The sequence below is a fragment of the Copidosoma floridanum genome, unplaced genomic scaffold, assembly GCF_036245765.1.
Source record: "Copidosoma floridanum isolate Cflo_tuat_1 unplaced genomic scaffold, Cflo_Japanese_pri ptg000026l, whole genome shotgun sequence".
Taxonomy (NCBI): Eukaryota; Metazoa; Arthropoda; class Insecta; order Hymenoptera; family Encyrtidae; genus Copidosoma; species Copidosoma floridanum.
In genome coordinates, this window is record NW_028321903.1 from 6,408,592 (window position 1) to 6,426,655 (window position 18,064).

Below are 18,064 nucleotides of genomic sequence, written 5' to 3' on the forward strand. Positions count from 1 at the left end.
ATGTTATTGTCAAAGTAGAATGTATTGTTAATGAGGCCTTAGGTATACAGATAGGGCAAGCGTATAGCCACAGCATCGAGAGAGTGAGTCAAGCTGACGCGTGGACTGGAGTGTAATAACGCGTATGCTGCACTGAGAGAGAGATATTCTAAGTGCTAGAAATACAAAGAGAAAGACTTTTATGTATACGAGATTTTACTGTCGAAATGAAGTTTTAATATCAATTGGTTTTATTACTGCTAATTTACCAAGACAACCACTGCTTCTTCTCCCTCATACTAGTTGTATTTTATAGGTTTTTGACCTCACTCATGGTAAAAGATCTTGGTGATCGGAGCAAAAAAAAACCGTCTCTGCAGTAAGTAGAATGCATAATTGTAAGGAGAAAGGTTTGTGTGCAATGCAAAAAGTAATATAATTTAAATAAGAGTAAAGCAACCACAAGACACGATAAAGAGATCGTGCCAATAGAGTTGAGTATGACTACATACATACATAAATTGTAGGGCTTCGCTCCTCTGCACGGTTCACGTGCTAACCCCCCAATATTATTGAAAACTTAAGAATTTCATAACAACATGTAACAACAATAAAGATAATATAGCTCTTTTACATATTCAACAAATTTTTGAATCAGGAGATAAATCGTGTAAATGCTTTTATTTACCTACACCAAAAAAAAAAAAATGGAGAATAAAACCAGACAAGTGGCACTCGGGGACTGCTGTGGTAGAGCTATTGCATACAATTTTTCATTCACTCATGCAATTATAACTATTGATTTATTTTTTATTAATGCAGTAATTTTTTCCTTTAATGTTATATCAAATTTTTTGTTCAATATTAATTTGAGTTACCCTTTTTGAGCCTGGTGATCGATAAAAAAATAATTTTATTTTCTTTTATTAAATAAATGAGATGTTTATATAGTTTGAAATATTTTGATTATCTTAAAATACATATAGGTTATTCAAGATCTTTTATCATTGAAACTATAGACTTACGGTAACTGAAATAAGAAACATAAGTTTAAGACTTGGTATCCTCGAAATATCTGGGAAATACCGCGTCAACAGTTTGCTCAAAAATACTGCATTTGTGATAATAATTAAATGTATGTATACAGAGCACTTACTTTTTATTTTATTCTTAAGCAGGCCTGTTGCAAGCCGATCGTAACGCACGGCGTTTTCCAAGAGAAGCCGTATTTTGTTTTTGTAAGCACATGCATGATTTCTTGATGGCGTAGTTGCTTATATAAATATAATACCAATTTAAACTATTTTTTTTCTTTTCTTCTTATTGTATAGAGTATTCAAGACTGAATATTTCAAATGTAACTAGTGAGAATGGAAAGAGAATATTTTTATTGCCAAATTTAGAGCATAAAAAAAACAAAAGAAAAATTACAGAAAATTTCTTTAAAAGCAAAAAACATCGAGTCAGAGTAAGACCTACAGTATAGGTGTGTTTAGTGATAACTTGCATAAATGAATGAATTTTTGATTTTTGTTCTATCTTATATTACATTTATTCTCCATGATAAGATTTTAAGACTCTTAAAAGAGTCGTACATAACGAAATAACCCTGACCAGCCATTTTCATCACATCAAATAACAACAGCTCAGGATGTAAAGAGCCTAGCAAGATACTTAGAATTCGTAGTACCAAGAAAGAATCTTTATGTTGGTAAAATAAGCACTCTATGCAAAATAGATGTTGTGCATCAAAAAATAGAACCATAGTAATATTACATTTACCACTTGTAGATCGAACCCCTTATAATCTTTATAGACTACATCCAGTCATGACACCACAACCTGGAAAAAGTGGATCTGCCCATATAAAACCATCATACCCTTACTTAGCAGTAGCAGCAGACCATAATTCGTATTTATGATTAAACAAAGTTAAATTTGATCAATTTGATAAAACTGTATACGGTTACATGTGATCAGCTATGAAACCGTTGAAAGAACCCTATTCTATGAACAAATGTGAAATTTTTATGTTATTACAACCTGAAACAGATGTATTTAAATACTGTGAGATTATTTTCACTTCAAAAACTGGAAGCCAATGGATTAACTTACCAGCTGATAGTTCATGGTTATTCTCGACACCTTATAAAAAACAATTAAACATTATCTGTCCTAATAAAATTGATCGAGAAGGAAGAGTAAAGGGTATAGGTCTTTTACGAATGAATGATGGATTACAGAAAAAACACACAAAATAACCTTAACCAGTGAACATAAGATTATCACTCAGATATAAAATACCTATCGAGTAGAAGTAAACTTGAACTTAACCGTACTCCATGAACCCTTAATAGACATTAATGACTCTCATTATGCTGTAAAATTGATTTGAGAACTTAACTTTAATAAATAAGCATGAACATATGAAAAATTTAAAGTACAAAATATAATTAATCAAATGGTAAAAATACGAACCCAAAAGTTAGAGAAGGAAAAAACTTTTATTTTTATTTTAATACGTAACATCATTGAAGCTAATATTATTATTATTATTATAATAGCAATACTGTTCACGCAAGAGTGAATATATCAAAAGAAGGCTGTCGTGGTCGGCATAAGGCGCCCTTTAACGTTGGCGTATAGGGAAATGGAAGCCTGGTGTAGTGGGGGCACACACACTTGGTTGCTAACTCGAATGTTTAAAAACACTTATTTCGGAAAGTGTGGATGCTCCCTCTTCGGCTTTAAGCACCAACTATTTTTGCTGTCAAGCTAGCACGTTCGGCTAAGCTCCTTCTTCTTGTTTACGGACCTTCGAAGTAACAGGTCGCTCCCGCGTAGTTGATCGTGATAGTCAAAGTCACTACAACACTTTTTCTGGCTAAGCATGCAACGTTTGGTGTCATGATCAGGGCAGCCTTCTCATCGCCGCTTAATTGTCGTACGTAAGATATAGCAAACAAATTTTTCGAGTAGAGAGGATTTTATTGACAAATTAAAAGAGGTAATTTGATCAGCTTGCCTTTTTAAGGCCAGCTCGAACAACTTGCTTCATCATCGTCTCGAGCTGAGCCCTTTTATAGTAAAGTTATTGGCGTTATCATCCAAGAACAACTCGAGCGACTAGCTTCGTCGTCATTTCAAGCTGGGTCCTTTTATACTTAACTTGTTTGCGATACAGCAACCAAGGCCAACTCAAACGACTTGCTTCTTCGTCGTCTTGAGCTTAGTCCCTTTACATTACATTCTGAGAGTCGTGTTTCCTCGCAGCAAGCTCTTGGTCCAATATCTTTGTACAGAATTTTGTTAAATACAGATTTTCTATTGTTTAAAGTCGAGTATAGTTTTTTAATCTCCTATCACTCCCGTGCCAATAATAAGAGATTTTTCGAAACTGTAGCAAGATAATCCAGCGAGAAAATCATAAGTGTTCATTAAATTTTCGAGCATTAAAAAAAATTTCTGCTCGTTTCATGACCCTTGCATCCTCAGCTCATGAAAGTAAAAAAGGTTTAAAAACAAAAAACGTTTTAATACTCATCAGCAAAACAAGAAGTTGTTTCCAAAAGACTATCAAACGTAGTATCTCGAAAAAATTTATAAAACGCACCGTCAACCCACTGAACGCAGAACCACGAGTAACCATAAAACAAGAACCAAAAGAACACGAACTGACTAAAATTTATGTCGAAATTGAAGAAAAACGAAAAATACCTAAACAATCGAAGGCTACACCTACAGTAAAAACATGGAATTTGATACTCCCACGCCATACACCCCAAAAGTTATAAATGGACTTATAATTAATAGTAATTTGATACTGTTTTCCTTTCAGGCTGCACAGTGAATCTCGATTATAAAATAAAAATAAAGACTAGAGCCAACATAAATTATCCCTTACATGAAGTCATTGAACAATTAGAGAATAAAAAAAGCATCAAGGAAATGCACATACTTGCAGATTTACATAGTTATACACATCGAACTATAACCGCAATTTACAATAGTGATGCAGTTTATAAAAAACCTGATGAAACACTAAAAATAGGAGAGGAAGCTCAATCACTTTTTACTTTTAGATGAACCTCACTATTTGTCAAGTAGAAAGGATTTCTTCATCAACATCATCAGAAAGCGACAATGACATACCAAACATGGATCCAAAAAGACTTATGTGTCTCCTACCATAGGACATAGAAGAAACAAAAAGAGAAGAAAATTTCTTTAATCATTTCTCTTAATTTGGTACCCTGAAATATTGTTATGCTGTTAGAGAATGGCAAGGAAGATTATTCCAAGGATATGTAAAATATATGGATCTTGAAAGCGCTATTCTAGCATTGCAGAACGATGAACTCCAGTATCGCATGAAATACGTTGAACCAATTAAAAGAAATGCAGAATACAAAATGATCATAAAATTGACTTACTCATTATGTCAACAACAAGCTGAGTTAATAAATCATCAAGAACATGTGATTACATGCAGAAGACAACGCTGTACACAAACTTCAGAAACAAAGTCAACCCGTGACAAAATCAGCGATCTACGAGAAAGGATCAGAAGTGGCAGAAAATGAACCTAATAATCTAACCCTATCCTTTAACTAGCCACATTATACTTTGAAAAACACATTACTTAGTTCTTAGGTATCAGTTTGAAGCTTTATAAAATGAATGAGTGAATTACATTTAGTTAATTATTACCGTCTCATGTGCAAACAACATTAGTAAGCACAGATATCACGTAATCTTTTTTCTTAATTGCACTTTATTGTTTTATTTTATCTTTGAGATTTATGTAGAGTACGTTTGTTTTTAGTTTTCGCATATTAAAAAAAAAAAAAAAAAAAAAAAAAAGAAAAAAAAGTAAAAAAATATAAATAAATAAATACAGTAATAAAAATAGTTATTATTAGGCTTTAAATTTAAAAACGTACATGCTGTATTTCATCACAGTTGCATGTTACTTTATTGTAAAATTTTTTTTTCTCTCTCATATTAAGCTTTAGCATGTTCTTATTTATTCAAACTACTTATTCCGTCGTATTGTGAATTCGCGAATATTTCGGCATAGCATAATAAGAATTGATTGTACCTATCATTGTACTTTCTACTCATTATCTAATAGTTTCATAAGCCTAATTGTATTTCATTCTTACATTCCACGTATAACCTAAAAATTCTTACAACAATTAACAGCACTTATACATATACAGTAATAACCAATGATCACTATAACAGCTATCATATATACGCTTACAGATTATATAAAATGACAAAGATAATTGACTCCATCGTCAGTGGACCTTGCCTAAGCCTTATGATCAAGGGTCCTATAACCAAGCTAGAGCTAAAACAGTTATTACAACAATACGGCACAGTTGAAGCCTTACAAGAGCAGCCCTGTATTGTTCCATACGCAAGCTATGAAGATATATACTATAAACCTTCCGAAGCTGCAACAGCAGCCGCTTACCTGACAAACATAAAAATTACTCGAGTATATTATATTTCGAAGAATGGAAAACGAATGGATATAATGATCGAAGGACCAATAAATACACACCAATCAGGGATAATCCTACATAAGTTTGTCCCACTAGAATTCTTGAAAGAACAACTATGTATCACACCCTACACTGAATACAAGACCGTGTATCACCAACCATGGAATGCTATAGTTGCAGCAGTGACCCTAAATGGAACTCCAATCATAGAAACAGAAGGGGATAACCAATCATTATTACCAAGGCCGGAAATTGACATGACCATCCATGCAAAGAATCGAAACAAAATAATTGAGGACCCCGATATGCTACCGATAACCCAAGCAGCAGCAACGGCCCTTAAATTAGTGGAAATAGCCGTAAAAAGTGGATATACACCTTCGAAAGACCTATCTACTTCCATGCGTGAAATTATAGTAATGCCATCATCTATAAAACCCAGCCACCCCAGTAACGAAACTGCCGTGAAAGACTCAGACACCTTTTTACTACAGTTTATCAGAGTTATCCGTAGTGGTAGGACAATACACATGTTGTTAAAAAAATCTTTTAACACAGATAATGTGACTAGGTTCTTCAAAAGTAGATTTAAAATTTAAGACATTTTCTTTTCAAACAGGAAACAAAGTAATAACACAACACTGATCCACATACACTATTAAAATGAACCTAAAATTTAAGGTACTAAATCCAAACTTGTAGCAAAAGAAGAGAATGACGATGGTACTTTACAACCATGATTGATGCCAGTGAGCAAACCAATAGTGAATGAAACGAATGTCTGATGAGCTTTGGCCCTCTAATCGACAGAACATACATGAGTCTACCAGTACAACGGGCAGATGCTGGAACTATGTATATGACGTTTCACACATACTGCACATACTGCAATGAGCCGTCTACATAAAGAGCTTTTAAAGGATTACAACAATATGGTGTGAGATACGCCCATAACTTTGCCACTTTAACACAAATAAAAAGCAATATAATAATACAAGATAAATGTAGCAATGAAATTTACAAGAATGATTTACAAAACCATATTCCACTGTGTAACATACAAAGTAAAACTTTCATCCCTAGTAAAGAATGCACTGATCACGTTCCAATTACAAAATATGACAAACACCAACAAAGGTACATTTATACAGAAACCATTAATAGCCATAGCTCAAGGATAGAAATTAATAATAATTCAAGAACAGATTTGACATTGCTTGATGAGAAACATAAGATTTGAGTGTAGGACTTACTGCCCTCCTTGGAACCTAATTCCTCTTGAATCAACACATAGTCAAACATCAATACATATCATGTATCCCATCGACATTTACCTTTTCGTTGTACTCCATTTCCTTTTGTACAACCCCACGTACATGTAATTATATTATTCATTTACTATCGCATACTTTATTAAGTTATATTTTATCATTTTTTATTATGCAGTGAAATCGTTGTTCATTACAATACTAATATTTAAAACAGATTCTTACACGTACAGTTAGAATAGCTTTGATGACGAAGAGTTATATTAAACTCTGATGACTAATTTGTATTCACCGAGGACGGTGAGAAAAAAACCCTGAACACTGCCCTAAAGAAAATAGAACGAAGTAAAAAAAACAGGAGCCCATCGGACAACCCTGAGGAACGCCAGAAATTAATGACTCCAAAGAAAAAAAAAACAGGCAGTGGCAAACAAAAAGAAATTCTCCTGAATGAAAAAACAAGCCAGAAGAAAAAAGTGGATGTGACAGCAAACGTAGTAGTGAAGATGGCTGAAGGGCAGACCTTTGCAAAGATGCTGAGGACGATTAAGGTGAACTTTGACCCTGATAAAGCTAATGTGGCAGTCCAAAGTGTTGTCACTACAAAAAAAGAAGACATACTTATTAAGGCCAAAGGTGTAGAGAATACTACTGCATTCTTACAGCAAATTGAAAAGTCGATAGCCGGACAGGGTACTGTCAAAATGAGCAGCAAAAAAGTGACATTAGAGGTCCGTGACCTGGATACTATTGTAGAGGAAGATGAGGTCAAAGAAGCTTTCGCTAGGACTTTTGGACTTAAGAGCTAGGAGCCAGAAGTAGCTCTCTTAAAGCCAAATGCCAGAGGACAGAGGCTGGCGTTGATAAAAGTGGACGAAGCAACTGCCAGACAAGTAAAAGAGTAAGGCAGGTTACGAGTTGGCTTCGTAAGCTGCCGAATACGGAGAAAAATTGAAGTAACAAGATGTTACAAATGCCTGCGATATGGACACGTCTCAGGCAACTGTAGAGAAAAAAACAGATCAAAGCTTTGCTTCCGGTGTGGAAGCTAAAACCACCGGAAGAAAGAGTGTTCAGGCCCAGCACAGTGCTTCCTTTGCCCAATGACGGACAACAAGCACGAAGCAGGCAGTAGGAGCTGCCCTTCATTTAGAAAAGCGCTAGAAGAGGCCAGGGGTAAGGCCCAAGCGGAACGAAAATGAGGTAAAAAGGCCTCGAGTTGAAAGGCAGGCTAATGTGGACCCACGCTGCGCTGGGTACTTTTTACCTATCAGCAAGGGAAAGCATCAAGCTTATAGTGGTGCTTGCTAGGTTAGCAGCCTACTATGGAGCGCTAAAAAGGGTGCTGGTCTTTAGGGACCCCGAGTCCTTTCCAGGACTCGAGAGCATCAGCACCTCTAGCAAATGGTGGCAAGTTAGCTCATTAATGCTGTGAGACGCGATGGTCTCCCTGGTGGCTCCACCCTGACGTTATGCTAACACAATAAAAATTACTTTATCTACGCTAAAAATAAATTTACTCTTATGAAATCAAAATTGAATTTTTATTTAGTAAATTTTTTTTTAACGGATTGTAGTAATGAGTTAAAAAAGTAATAATTAAAATAACTACAAGTGTGCAGATAAAAATAACTCGACCTTTAAAGTAAAAACAAATGTGACTAGTAGAACTGTATACAAGTTTGTATGAACTTCCAGATTGAAATTTGCATTCACTTACTAACATACAGCGTACTGCTTTTATTTCCATTGCTAGTGAATTTAAAAAATTTAGCTTTTTTTATAGCTGATGAATTATTACAGAAAATTCTTTATAATTACTTTCTTACGTTGGATGTTACTATCAAATAAGTAAGATATATAACTTTTATTCGTTGCATATATGAGAATGTAACAAATGACAATAGAAGACTGTCACCTGCAGGCAATGTATGGACGCAATGGCACTTATAAAATAAATTTCAAAAATTTATAAATTTTTTTTGACAGAAAATGTTCTGCTATATTCCATTAGCTTAAGGTGAGAGGAATAGGATTTCAGATTATTCATTGTTCTACCTATTTCAGGAGCTGGCTTCGTTAGCAAAATAATTATTGAAAAAAATTTTTTTCAATTAAATAAAAGTTACAACACTTTTATTGTCACTAAGGAAAGTGTTATAAAAGTTGTGTAGTGTAAGAAGATTTAAGATGGTTGCCAGTCTGCTCTGAGTGATTCACGATCCCACCGTCCTTTAAGCACAATCATAATAAACATATCAAGGGTGTTTGGCTTGTAATTAAAGAAAGTTAAGTGTACGTGAACGATAAAACAATCATTGAATACCAAAAACTAATATTGACAGTGTTAGCGGCATTTGTTCGCATGTATACAAAATTTATCCCAAAATTTCTATCACCAGAGCAGAAGGATCTTTACTCTAAAATAGCTCAAAACAATTTCGAAATTATTGTTCATGACAAGAGGTTACTTATATGGTACATTACATCACTAGGGCACAAAGCATAAGCATGAGCGCCCGAAGGTTGCACTTGGTGTAGGTTGGCGCCCAAGTCGCATATAATGTTTTTCTTACTGATCGCGCAAAGTGCAATTTTCCACGTGTGGGGAGACTTTGCTCCCAGTTAATCACTTTGGGCTCTAGGGTTCAAAAGTACTTTGGGCCTGGATGGCGCAAAAAACTTTTCTACCCGTAGGCCTAATGTGATTACAAGGGTGCAAAGTGTGACCTGAGGGCGTAAAGCGGCAGTTGCACTTTGTGCCTATGGTAAGAAAAAAAAAAATCACTGGTGATGAATCGTGGGCTTACGGTTATAATCTCAAAATGAGGCAATACTTAGTAATATAGTCTTTACTGTGGGATCGTTCTTAAACGCCAAGACAAAAAAAATCACGTCTAAGAGAAATGTCGAGCAAATGTTGACCGTTTTTTTTGGTTGTGGAGTTATTGTACACCATAAATACGCTTCTATTGTATCTTCAATTAATAAACAAATTGCGTGAGGTAATGACAAGAAAACGGCCTGGGCTTTTGACTAGCAATGTCTGGCTTCTTCACCGTAATAATTCACCATCGCTTTCATCGAATTGTATGAATTCATCAGACTTAAATTTAGATATATTATCTGTTTCACAAATATTTAGTACTTTCAATAATTTTTATGACAGAATAATATAACACATTTAAATATTTTTTCTCACAACTAACTATTTTTAAAAAATTTTAGATCTTACAGCACGTGTACTACTTTTCTTCTAAGAATATGTTGTTTAAGATAATATAACTTTAGAAAACGTTATCATATGCCAGTTAAATATAAAATGTAATTCTATTTCATTTTAATGCATTTCATGATGTTCCATCAGTTTTTGCAGTATCAAACGTGCGTTTTATTTTCCCTATTATAAAAGTATCACTGACTGCTCTAATAAATAATACGATTTAACTTACATCTAAGCTGTCAGACTCAAGTTTAGGACCCATAACAAGTGAATTTAAATGTCCTTAAAACTACTATAGCTAATCCTAAATCGAAAAATCTTTTTGTGACACTTTTAATCTCTAAACTTCTATCCGAATACTTTCAGTTCAACTATACTATGCATCGCATTTTCTTTGAACATATGATCTTATGGATAAAAATAAGCTCTCAGGCTGAAAAGAGGTATGCTATACTAACCCAAGTAGTAGTCTTGAGTACGGTAAAAATCCATAAAGGGAATAAGTACGTATCTATACAATAAGTACGAGAGATGCCAAAAACTCACTCATTTATATTTCTGGACTCTGAATTTTTCTGGATTTTGCCTAGATGACGGAGTGTTTTTTCTATGGAAAGTTAGCATCTGTACAGATTATCAATAAAGTTATAATCAGTTTTACAGAAGATACGTATAGTGGATCGTCTAGTAATATCGTTATAATACATAAAAGTTTTACAATGTGTTTAAAATGTAAGTGCAATAATTTTTTGAGCTGGAACTCAAATAACAAGTTGAATATTAAGTTTTTCAAAATGGTCTAAGATTTCTGCATATGTTAAATTTTGATACGTATAAAATTGTTTTAACATCATGAAATAAATGCCTGCAGCTCTTATTCCTGACAAATATTTAAAATATTAAATGAGTACTTGTATGAGAATAATTTGTCATAAATAATTTAGTTAATAAATAATGTTACTTACCATACATCTTGCATCCGTAATAAAATGATCTTTAGAAATTTCACTCAATATCTTTTTGATGTTGATGATGATTACAAAAGCTTCTTAGAATGTGTATTTAGTAAAGTATTTTTGTGAATAAAATCAAAAATACGAAAATGTTCCCACACGTTCAAACTACAAAATTTATAACTTTATTATTTTTTAACTAATTCACATAATAGTCGAATTTTCAATACTCACACATATTACTGCAATATATTTTCATAATAATAATTTTATTTTAAAGCAATGCAATAGATTTACAAAAAAATATTAAAATTATTCCATCTACCAACATATATTCAAAAACCAATAATAATCTGTTGTATCAATAATAATAAGTTATAGCGTTAAACTTAAAATAAAACGTTACGATTAAAATCAAACAGTGAACAGTAGGTGCTTGCATACCCAAGCATGAAGTTATACTTCTATAAAATTATGTGGCAAACAATGCAATTATGACTATAAAAATACTTTCTATGAAACGATATTGTGTACGAAGGTGGTGTAATTATCGTGGGAATAAGTACACCTATTTTAATTGGGTATAACTTCAATTAATATTTAATAAGTTAAAACGATTATTAATAATGCATTACAACACAATACAATAAAGATATTATATAGGCTGCCCAGTACAAGACTGTGCTTTCATTGAATCTTCCGATGACTTCAAAACAATTTCCTACTGCCTATACGATGATCACTTCTATAACATCATGCTCACATCTATCACATACGCTCTTACACTTATTCCTAGTTCATATTTAATACCCAAAATATAATTGGATTTAGAAAAGAGAGCTTCGATGTCTTAGTGGTTAGTGTGCTAGCCTCCTAGCTAGAGATACTTGAGGGGTCGTGGGTTCGAATCCCGTCGGAAATTATCGAGATTTTTTCTCGGTATTTTCCGATAGGATGAGTATCCAGAACACCGATACACCACTCATTCAAATTTTAAAATAAATAGTGGATTTTTTTGATGATGCCTGGACCTTCAAGGGCTTCCTTTGCGATGGATAGCCAACACCTGGCCAGCTCATCGGGTAAAGTCACTATTGGTTATAAAAAGGTCGGTATAGCGAGTTTAGATGGTTTATTGGAAAAACGTCTTTCCATTAAACTCGATAATGGCTAGCGTGTGCTTAAGACAATTACTGCACCCTGTAAATAGGACCTAGTAGGATGGATGACCGAGTCATCTGAGGGGAACTATGCGAGGGATCCGCACGAAAGACTCGCTTACTTGAAGAAATTAATGGTATTTATGAAAAAAAAGAGCATAGGAGGTAAAGATGAGGGAGATTAGATACGTAAAGAGCCTGGAATGGCTATACGTTGAAGTCATAATACTACTACTACACTAATTGTATCTAGAAAATTAAGAAAAACCATTCTGTCGTATTGCTTCGTCCAAAAGGGTACTATTACATGCCAGTGAATGTCCCTCTAGGAAGCTTATGACACATAGGTTTTTTTGATAGATATTGTTTACATATTAAACGTACATTAAAAAAGCCTAAGAAATACCAACAAAAACTATAGCTTAACTAAATGTACCATTGTTTTTATATATGTAGTTTCAAAAAATCGATATTTAACATGTAACCTTATGAAAAAATCATTTATAGGATTTTTGGGAATCTCCAAATTTTTTGGGTACAAAAGATTATGTTTAGATAAAACTATTGAATTTTCAAATAAACCTATAAATAAGTTTTTTAATAAATTATGAAAGAATGGATGAAGTAGGCGTAAACAAATGTATGTGAGTACATCCACATGAGAAAAACAATTGCTAGCTTTACTACACACATTATAAAAATTGTAAAAGTATAAAATATAATAAAAATCATTTGTTGTATTTGTACAGTACAAGAACTTTTTTTCAATTTTAACAAATTTTAAAAAATATTAAAAATTGTATAAGCAATCATTAATTTTTTGTAAAAATAAATTAAGTACACAGGAATAAATATTTATTAATATATTGGAAAGCTGCTCTGCTAAGATATTCTGATTTCCAAGTTTTCTAAAAAAATTTGAAAAAACAGTGTATTCTCTTAAATAAATTATTTAAAAACTAAATTAATAATTCAATCCAAGGAATAAATAGACACTAAAGAAAAGTTCACATAAAAAATAAGTTAAAAACCACAGCATAACTTGCAATAATATGGATTTCCATTAGAACCATTCATAGGAGAGTGGGTAAGGGCCGTAGCTAGTGTGTAGAAAGTCCAGGTTTTGAATCTCTTTAGAATTTTTTTTTTTTTCTTTATTTTATGGTTGAAAAAAGACATACAATTAATAAAATTCAAACTATGTGGTGCGAAAAAGTGGTGTTGAGGGAACCGAAAGTACGTTACGGAGGACGAGGTAAAGGGAGAGAATCATGCAAAATCCACTTCCGTCACACTCTTTCTCAGAATATAAGATCGTAGATTTACTCTCACGCATAACGTGCCTATAGAACTATAGCTTAAAAAACTAAATCGTTTGCTTGATAAAAGTATCAGCAGCAAACAGTTTATGAAAAACATAAACTTCACTCACTTGATTTGATTTCAACATACGTGCGTACTGTCTATACAGTAGTACATTGTAACCGTTGTAATAAAATTTAAATAATCATTGTAAGAAAAGAATTATTATTTACTTTAAGAAATTAAAAAATGAGCTAATTCAGCTAGAAATAATAGGAAAATTAAATTCAGCTCTTCGATGCAAATCCAAAGAACAAAATTAAACAGACAAAGAAAATACAACTTAGGCTTAACGATTATTAAAATTGAGCAACGGTATATAGAGAAAATAAGAATTATTAAAATGTATATTAATAAGTTAAAACTTAGAAGTTGGCTTTGTTTCACAATGTTTTATTATTCGCAGACAGCTGTTTCGGCAGTTACGCCATTGTCAGATGCTCGACATACACTAAATGGTCTATGTACATCAGTTCGCTAAAGTCAAGTACAAGTATTACAAATGTAGTTGTCGCTCAACGGTATGATATGTATGCGCCTGTGTATGAGTACCTTATGAGATACTATGTATTACATTTTCTATTATTGGAGATAGAGTAAAATTAATTTGATCGTTCGTTATGGATTTATTATGTTTTTTTGCTAATTCTATTTCTATTGTCTCAAACAGATTCAATTTAAAACTTTTAGGTAAACTGTGTAGTAACTTAACATTATTTTCATCTAGGAAATGCGCATTAGAATGACAATGTTCACTAAAACCCGTCGTATTACGATCATCATAAATAGACTTTTTGTGCTCCTTTATACGTTCGGAAAGGGCACGTCCTGTCTGTCCAATATATATGGCATCGCATTCGGAACAATTAATCTGATAAACACCACATTTCTGTAAAATACCAACTTTTTCCTTATTATTACATAAAATGGATTTCAAGTTACGTTTATTGACCATGATTGTATTTACATTTTGTTTTTTTTAAAAATTACTTATTTTATCGGATACTATGGAAACATAATTCAACATATTAAATTTTTTTTTGGTTTGTTTTACGACTGCGTAAAAATATTTTGAAATAAGTCTATTGTTTGTTTTAAAAATAAGATTATCTATGAGGTTTTCATTGTAACCATTATTAATTACTAAACATTTTAATAGATTGATTTCCTTTTCGTAATTAGATTTCATTAACAGTACTGTTAATAATCTATGTACAAAAGAGTAAAATGCGCTCATTTTTTTATTGATGGACTGCTTTGAATCGTACGGTACTAACGTATCTGTGAAAGTTGGTTTTCTTTAAATTTCATACAACAACTCACCGTCTTTTCGTGTTATTATTAGATCCAGAAAATTTAAACTATTGTCATTTTCAGCTTCTGCTGTGAATTTTATACCCGGTACTAAATCATTTATGTAGCTGAGAAAATTGGTAAAACTTTACTACGTACTTACTTTACTACCTCGACCTCCCCCCTCACCAGTAATGTTTTACACTGGTCGAGGTATGTCGATGATGTGTTTTGCATCTGGAAGGGTACAGAGAGGACAATGACCAATTTTCTCAGCTACATAAATGATTTAGTACTGGGTATAAAATTTACAGCAGAAGCTGAAAATGACAATAGTTTAAATTTTCTGGATCTAAAAATAACACGAAAAGACGGTGAGTTGTTGTATGAAATTTATAGAAAACCAACTTTCACAGATACGTTAGTACCGTACGATTAAAAGCAGTCCATCAATATAAAAATGAGCGCATTTTACTCTTATGTACATAGTTTATTAACAGTACCGTTAATGAAATCTTATTACGAAAAGGAAATCAATCTATTAAAATGTTTAGCAATTATTAATGGTTACAATGAAAACCTCAAAGATAATCTTATTTTTAAAACAAACAATAGACTTATTTCAAAATATTTTTACGCAGTCGCAAAACAAACCAAAAAAAAATTTAATATGTTGAATTATGTTCCCATAGTATCCGATAAAATAAGTAATTTTTTAAAAAAACAAAATGTAAATACAATCATAGTCAATAAACGTAACTTGAAATCCATTTTATGTAATAATAAGGAAAAAGTTGGTATTTTACAGAAATGTGGTGTTTATCAGATTAATTGTTCCGAATGCGATGCCATATATATTGGACAGACAGGACGTGCCCTTTCCGAACGTATAAAGGAGCACAAAAAGTCTATTTATGATGATCGTAACACGACAGGTTTTAGTGAACATTGTCATTCTTATGCGCATTTCCTAGATGAAAATAATATAAAGTTACTACACAGTTTACCTAAAAGTTTTAAATTGAATCTGTTTGAGACAATAGAAATAGAATTAGCAAAAAACATAATAAATCCATAACGAACGATCACATTAATTTTATTCTATCTCCAATAATAGAAAATGTAATACATAGTATCTCATAAGGTACTCATACACAGGCGCATACATATCATACCGTTGAGCGACAACTACATTTGTAATACTTGTACTTGACTTTAGCGAACTGATGTACGTAGACTATTCAGTGTATGTCGAGCATCTGACAATGGCGTAACTGCCGAAACAGCTGTCTGCGAATAATAAAACATCGTGAAACAAAGCCAACTTTTAAGTTTTTACTTATTAATATACATTTTGATTCGAAATGTTTCACCAACGCCCAAGCGAGAAATCAATTAATAAGAATTATTAAGCTTAAAAATCTGTAAACATAATGGGATTATAATAACTTATGGAAAGTAAGCAGGACAATGGAAGGAGTAAAACTAAAAAAACTTTGTATAAGTATTTGAGAGTTTGTGAGAAAAAAAGGTTGGAAACTACATTAAGTATCATGCAAATCTAAAGATATGCCCACTGCCTGAACTTATACTAGTACAATCCAGGTTTTTGAAGTTTTTTTGTATACGTTATATATTGTTCATAACTTTTTATTAAATAAGTATAAAAATATTCATTTAAACCACCTCTAATTACCCAATATCCTCAGCGAAATGTTCACTACATCATATTCGGTGTAACACAGGGAGTTACGTAGGATATACTTTCATTAGAGGTTTTTCTTTTTTAATATTATTATAAGTTAAATTATAACTTAATTCTGGCGTACTCAAGCACTTACTAACCACTTGATTAAGTGAGCCCTATTTACATTACTAAGCTGATTTAACTCATTAATCCTTTTATACTCTAAAGTAAAATTTACATTTTTCATATTGTCAGTCTGGGATTTATTATGACCTTAGGTGACAAGTTCTAATAATATAAGCAACATATCTGTGAAACGCTAATCGTACTTGATTTCTGTTTACTTTATAACAGGATAGCGAGTTGGTCTACATCTACGCATGTGTATTCTTGGGCTTTGTGCCAATACTATGTGCAGGAGCAGGTTATGGGGTAATAAAGCTACAGAATCGCAAGCGTCGGAGACTAAAAATTCTCCAAGAAACAATATTACATAAGAAAAAAACAAATGGCAAGGTCAATGTTGATAAAATGATTGTGCGAGAGTGGCTACATGCTAATCATAGACGTCTTGTCAAAGTCAAGTTTGGACCTGAGCCTGCGCTGTATGTAGTTGATCGCAAAGGTGACACTTTACGGACATTTAACTTTGTTGGCATCAACAACATCAGCATCGAAGAATCTCAGGTAAGATATTTCTCTAACAAAGATAGGCATATCATATTTTGAAAATACCAAAGACACCATAATTTGTTGCTAATTTGTTATGGAAGAGCTAATTTCGTTGCTGTAACAATTAAAAAAAAAAAATTGATATACTATCATAGAATTAAATAAGTGTAGCTACTGACAATATAACAAAATCTAATAATATTTTCAGCAGCTTATATAAACAAAATATTGTCCTTGATCTTTTAATTTATTGCTGCTTTACATCCTTACACATGTGTCACTACACGCTGGTGCCATATTCAACACCTTAGTGCTTGTGCTCCCTCACATATACCTTGTTTTTGTTCATGGTGAATGATTTTATCTGCCCTTCAAAAATTCTGTTAAGGATGGTGCGTAACTACATTTCACCTCATGAGGGATTTTTTTGCTTGTGTCTCAGAGCCCCTTGAGATAGAACAACAGAGTCTTAAACAAAACTATTCTGAGTGTTTGTACAAATCTAGAAATAAGAAAGAGCACTTTTGTAAAGATTTTGGAAAAAGATTCAATGGAATCAAAGAAAGAAGAGCTTCATCTGGACCAAAAATAATTTAGTAGGCTATAAGAGAAGATAGGACTCGATCTACCAGAGAAGAAGCTCTTGCTGATAATCCTTCTTAGAGGTAACATTGATTTAAATGAGAAACAAAATAAGCAAATTAACTCTAAGTAGTAAGGAAAAAATTGTTTTTAGATAAACTTAGTCGAGGATTAGCATGATCAAAAAAAGCAATGGTTAGTTGGTATAGTAACAAAGTTACAGTATTCATGTAGGCCATGCGTGACATGCTGCCTAGCCCTGAGATAAGCATACTTCTGGTAAGTATTACTTGTGTCATCAAGACATCCTCAAAGCTTTTATTTCTGTTAGGAAAGTCTAGAAATCCATCAATTTGAAACTTAAATAGTCTA

The 18,064-nt window shown here is 32.7% G+C and overlaps 1 protein-coding gene across 4 annotated transcripts in view; it reads left to right on the plus strand.

Moving 5' to 3' along the window:
* Window positions 1-18,064, plus strand: part of Duox (dual oxidase) — a 934,738-nt gene that overhangs the window by 492,567 nt on the left and 424,107 nt on the right. For all 4 annotated transcript variants that reach the window (XM_089595596.1, XM_089595599.1, XM_089595598.1 and 1 more), the window contains exon 10: window positions 16,793-17,125. In XM_089595596.1, coding sequence (XP_089451722.1) covers window positions 16,793-17,125 — 333 coding nt within the window. The remainder of the gene's footprint in view (window positions 1-16,792; window positions 17,126-18,064) is intronic.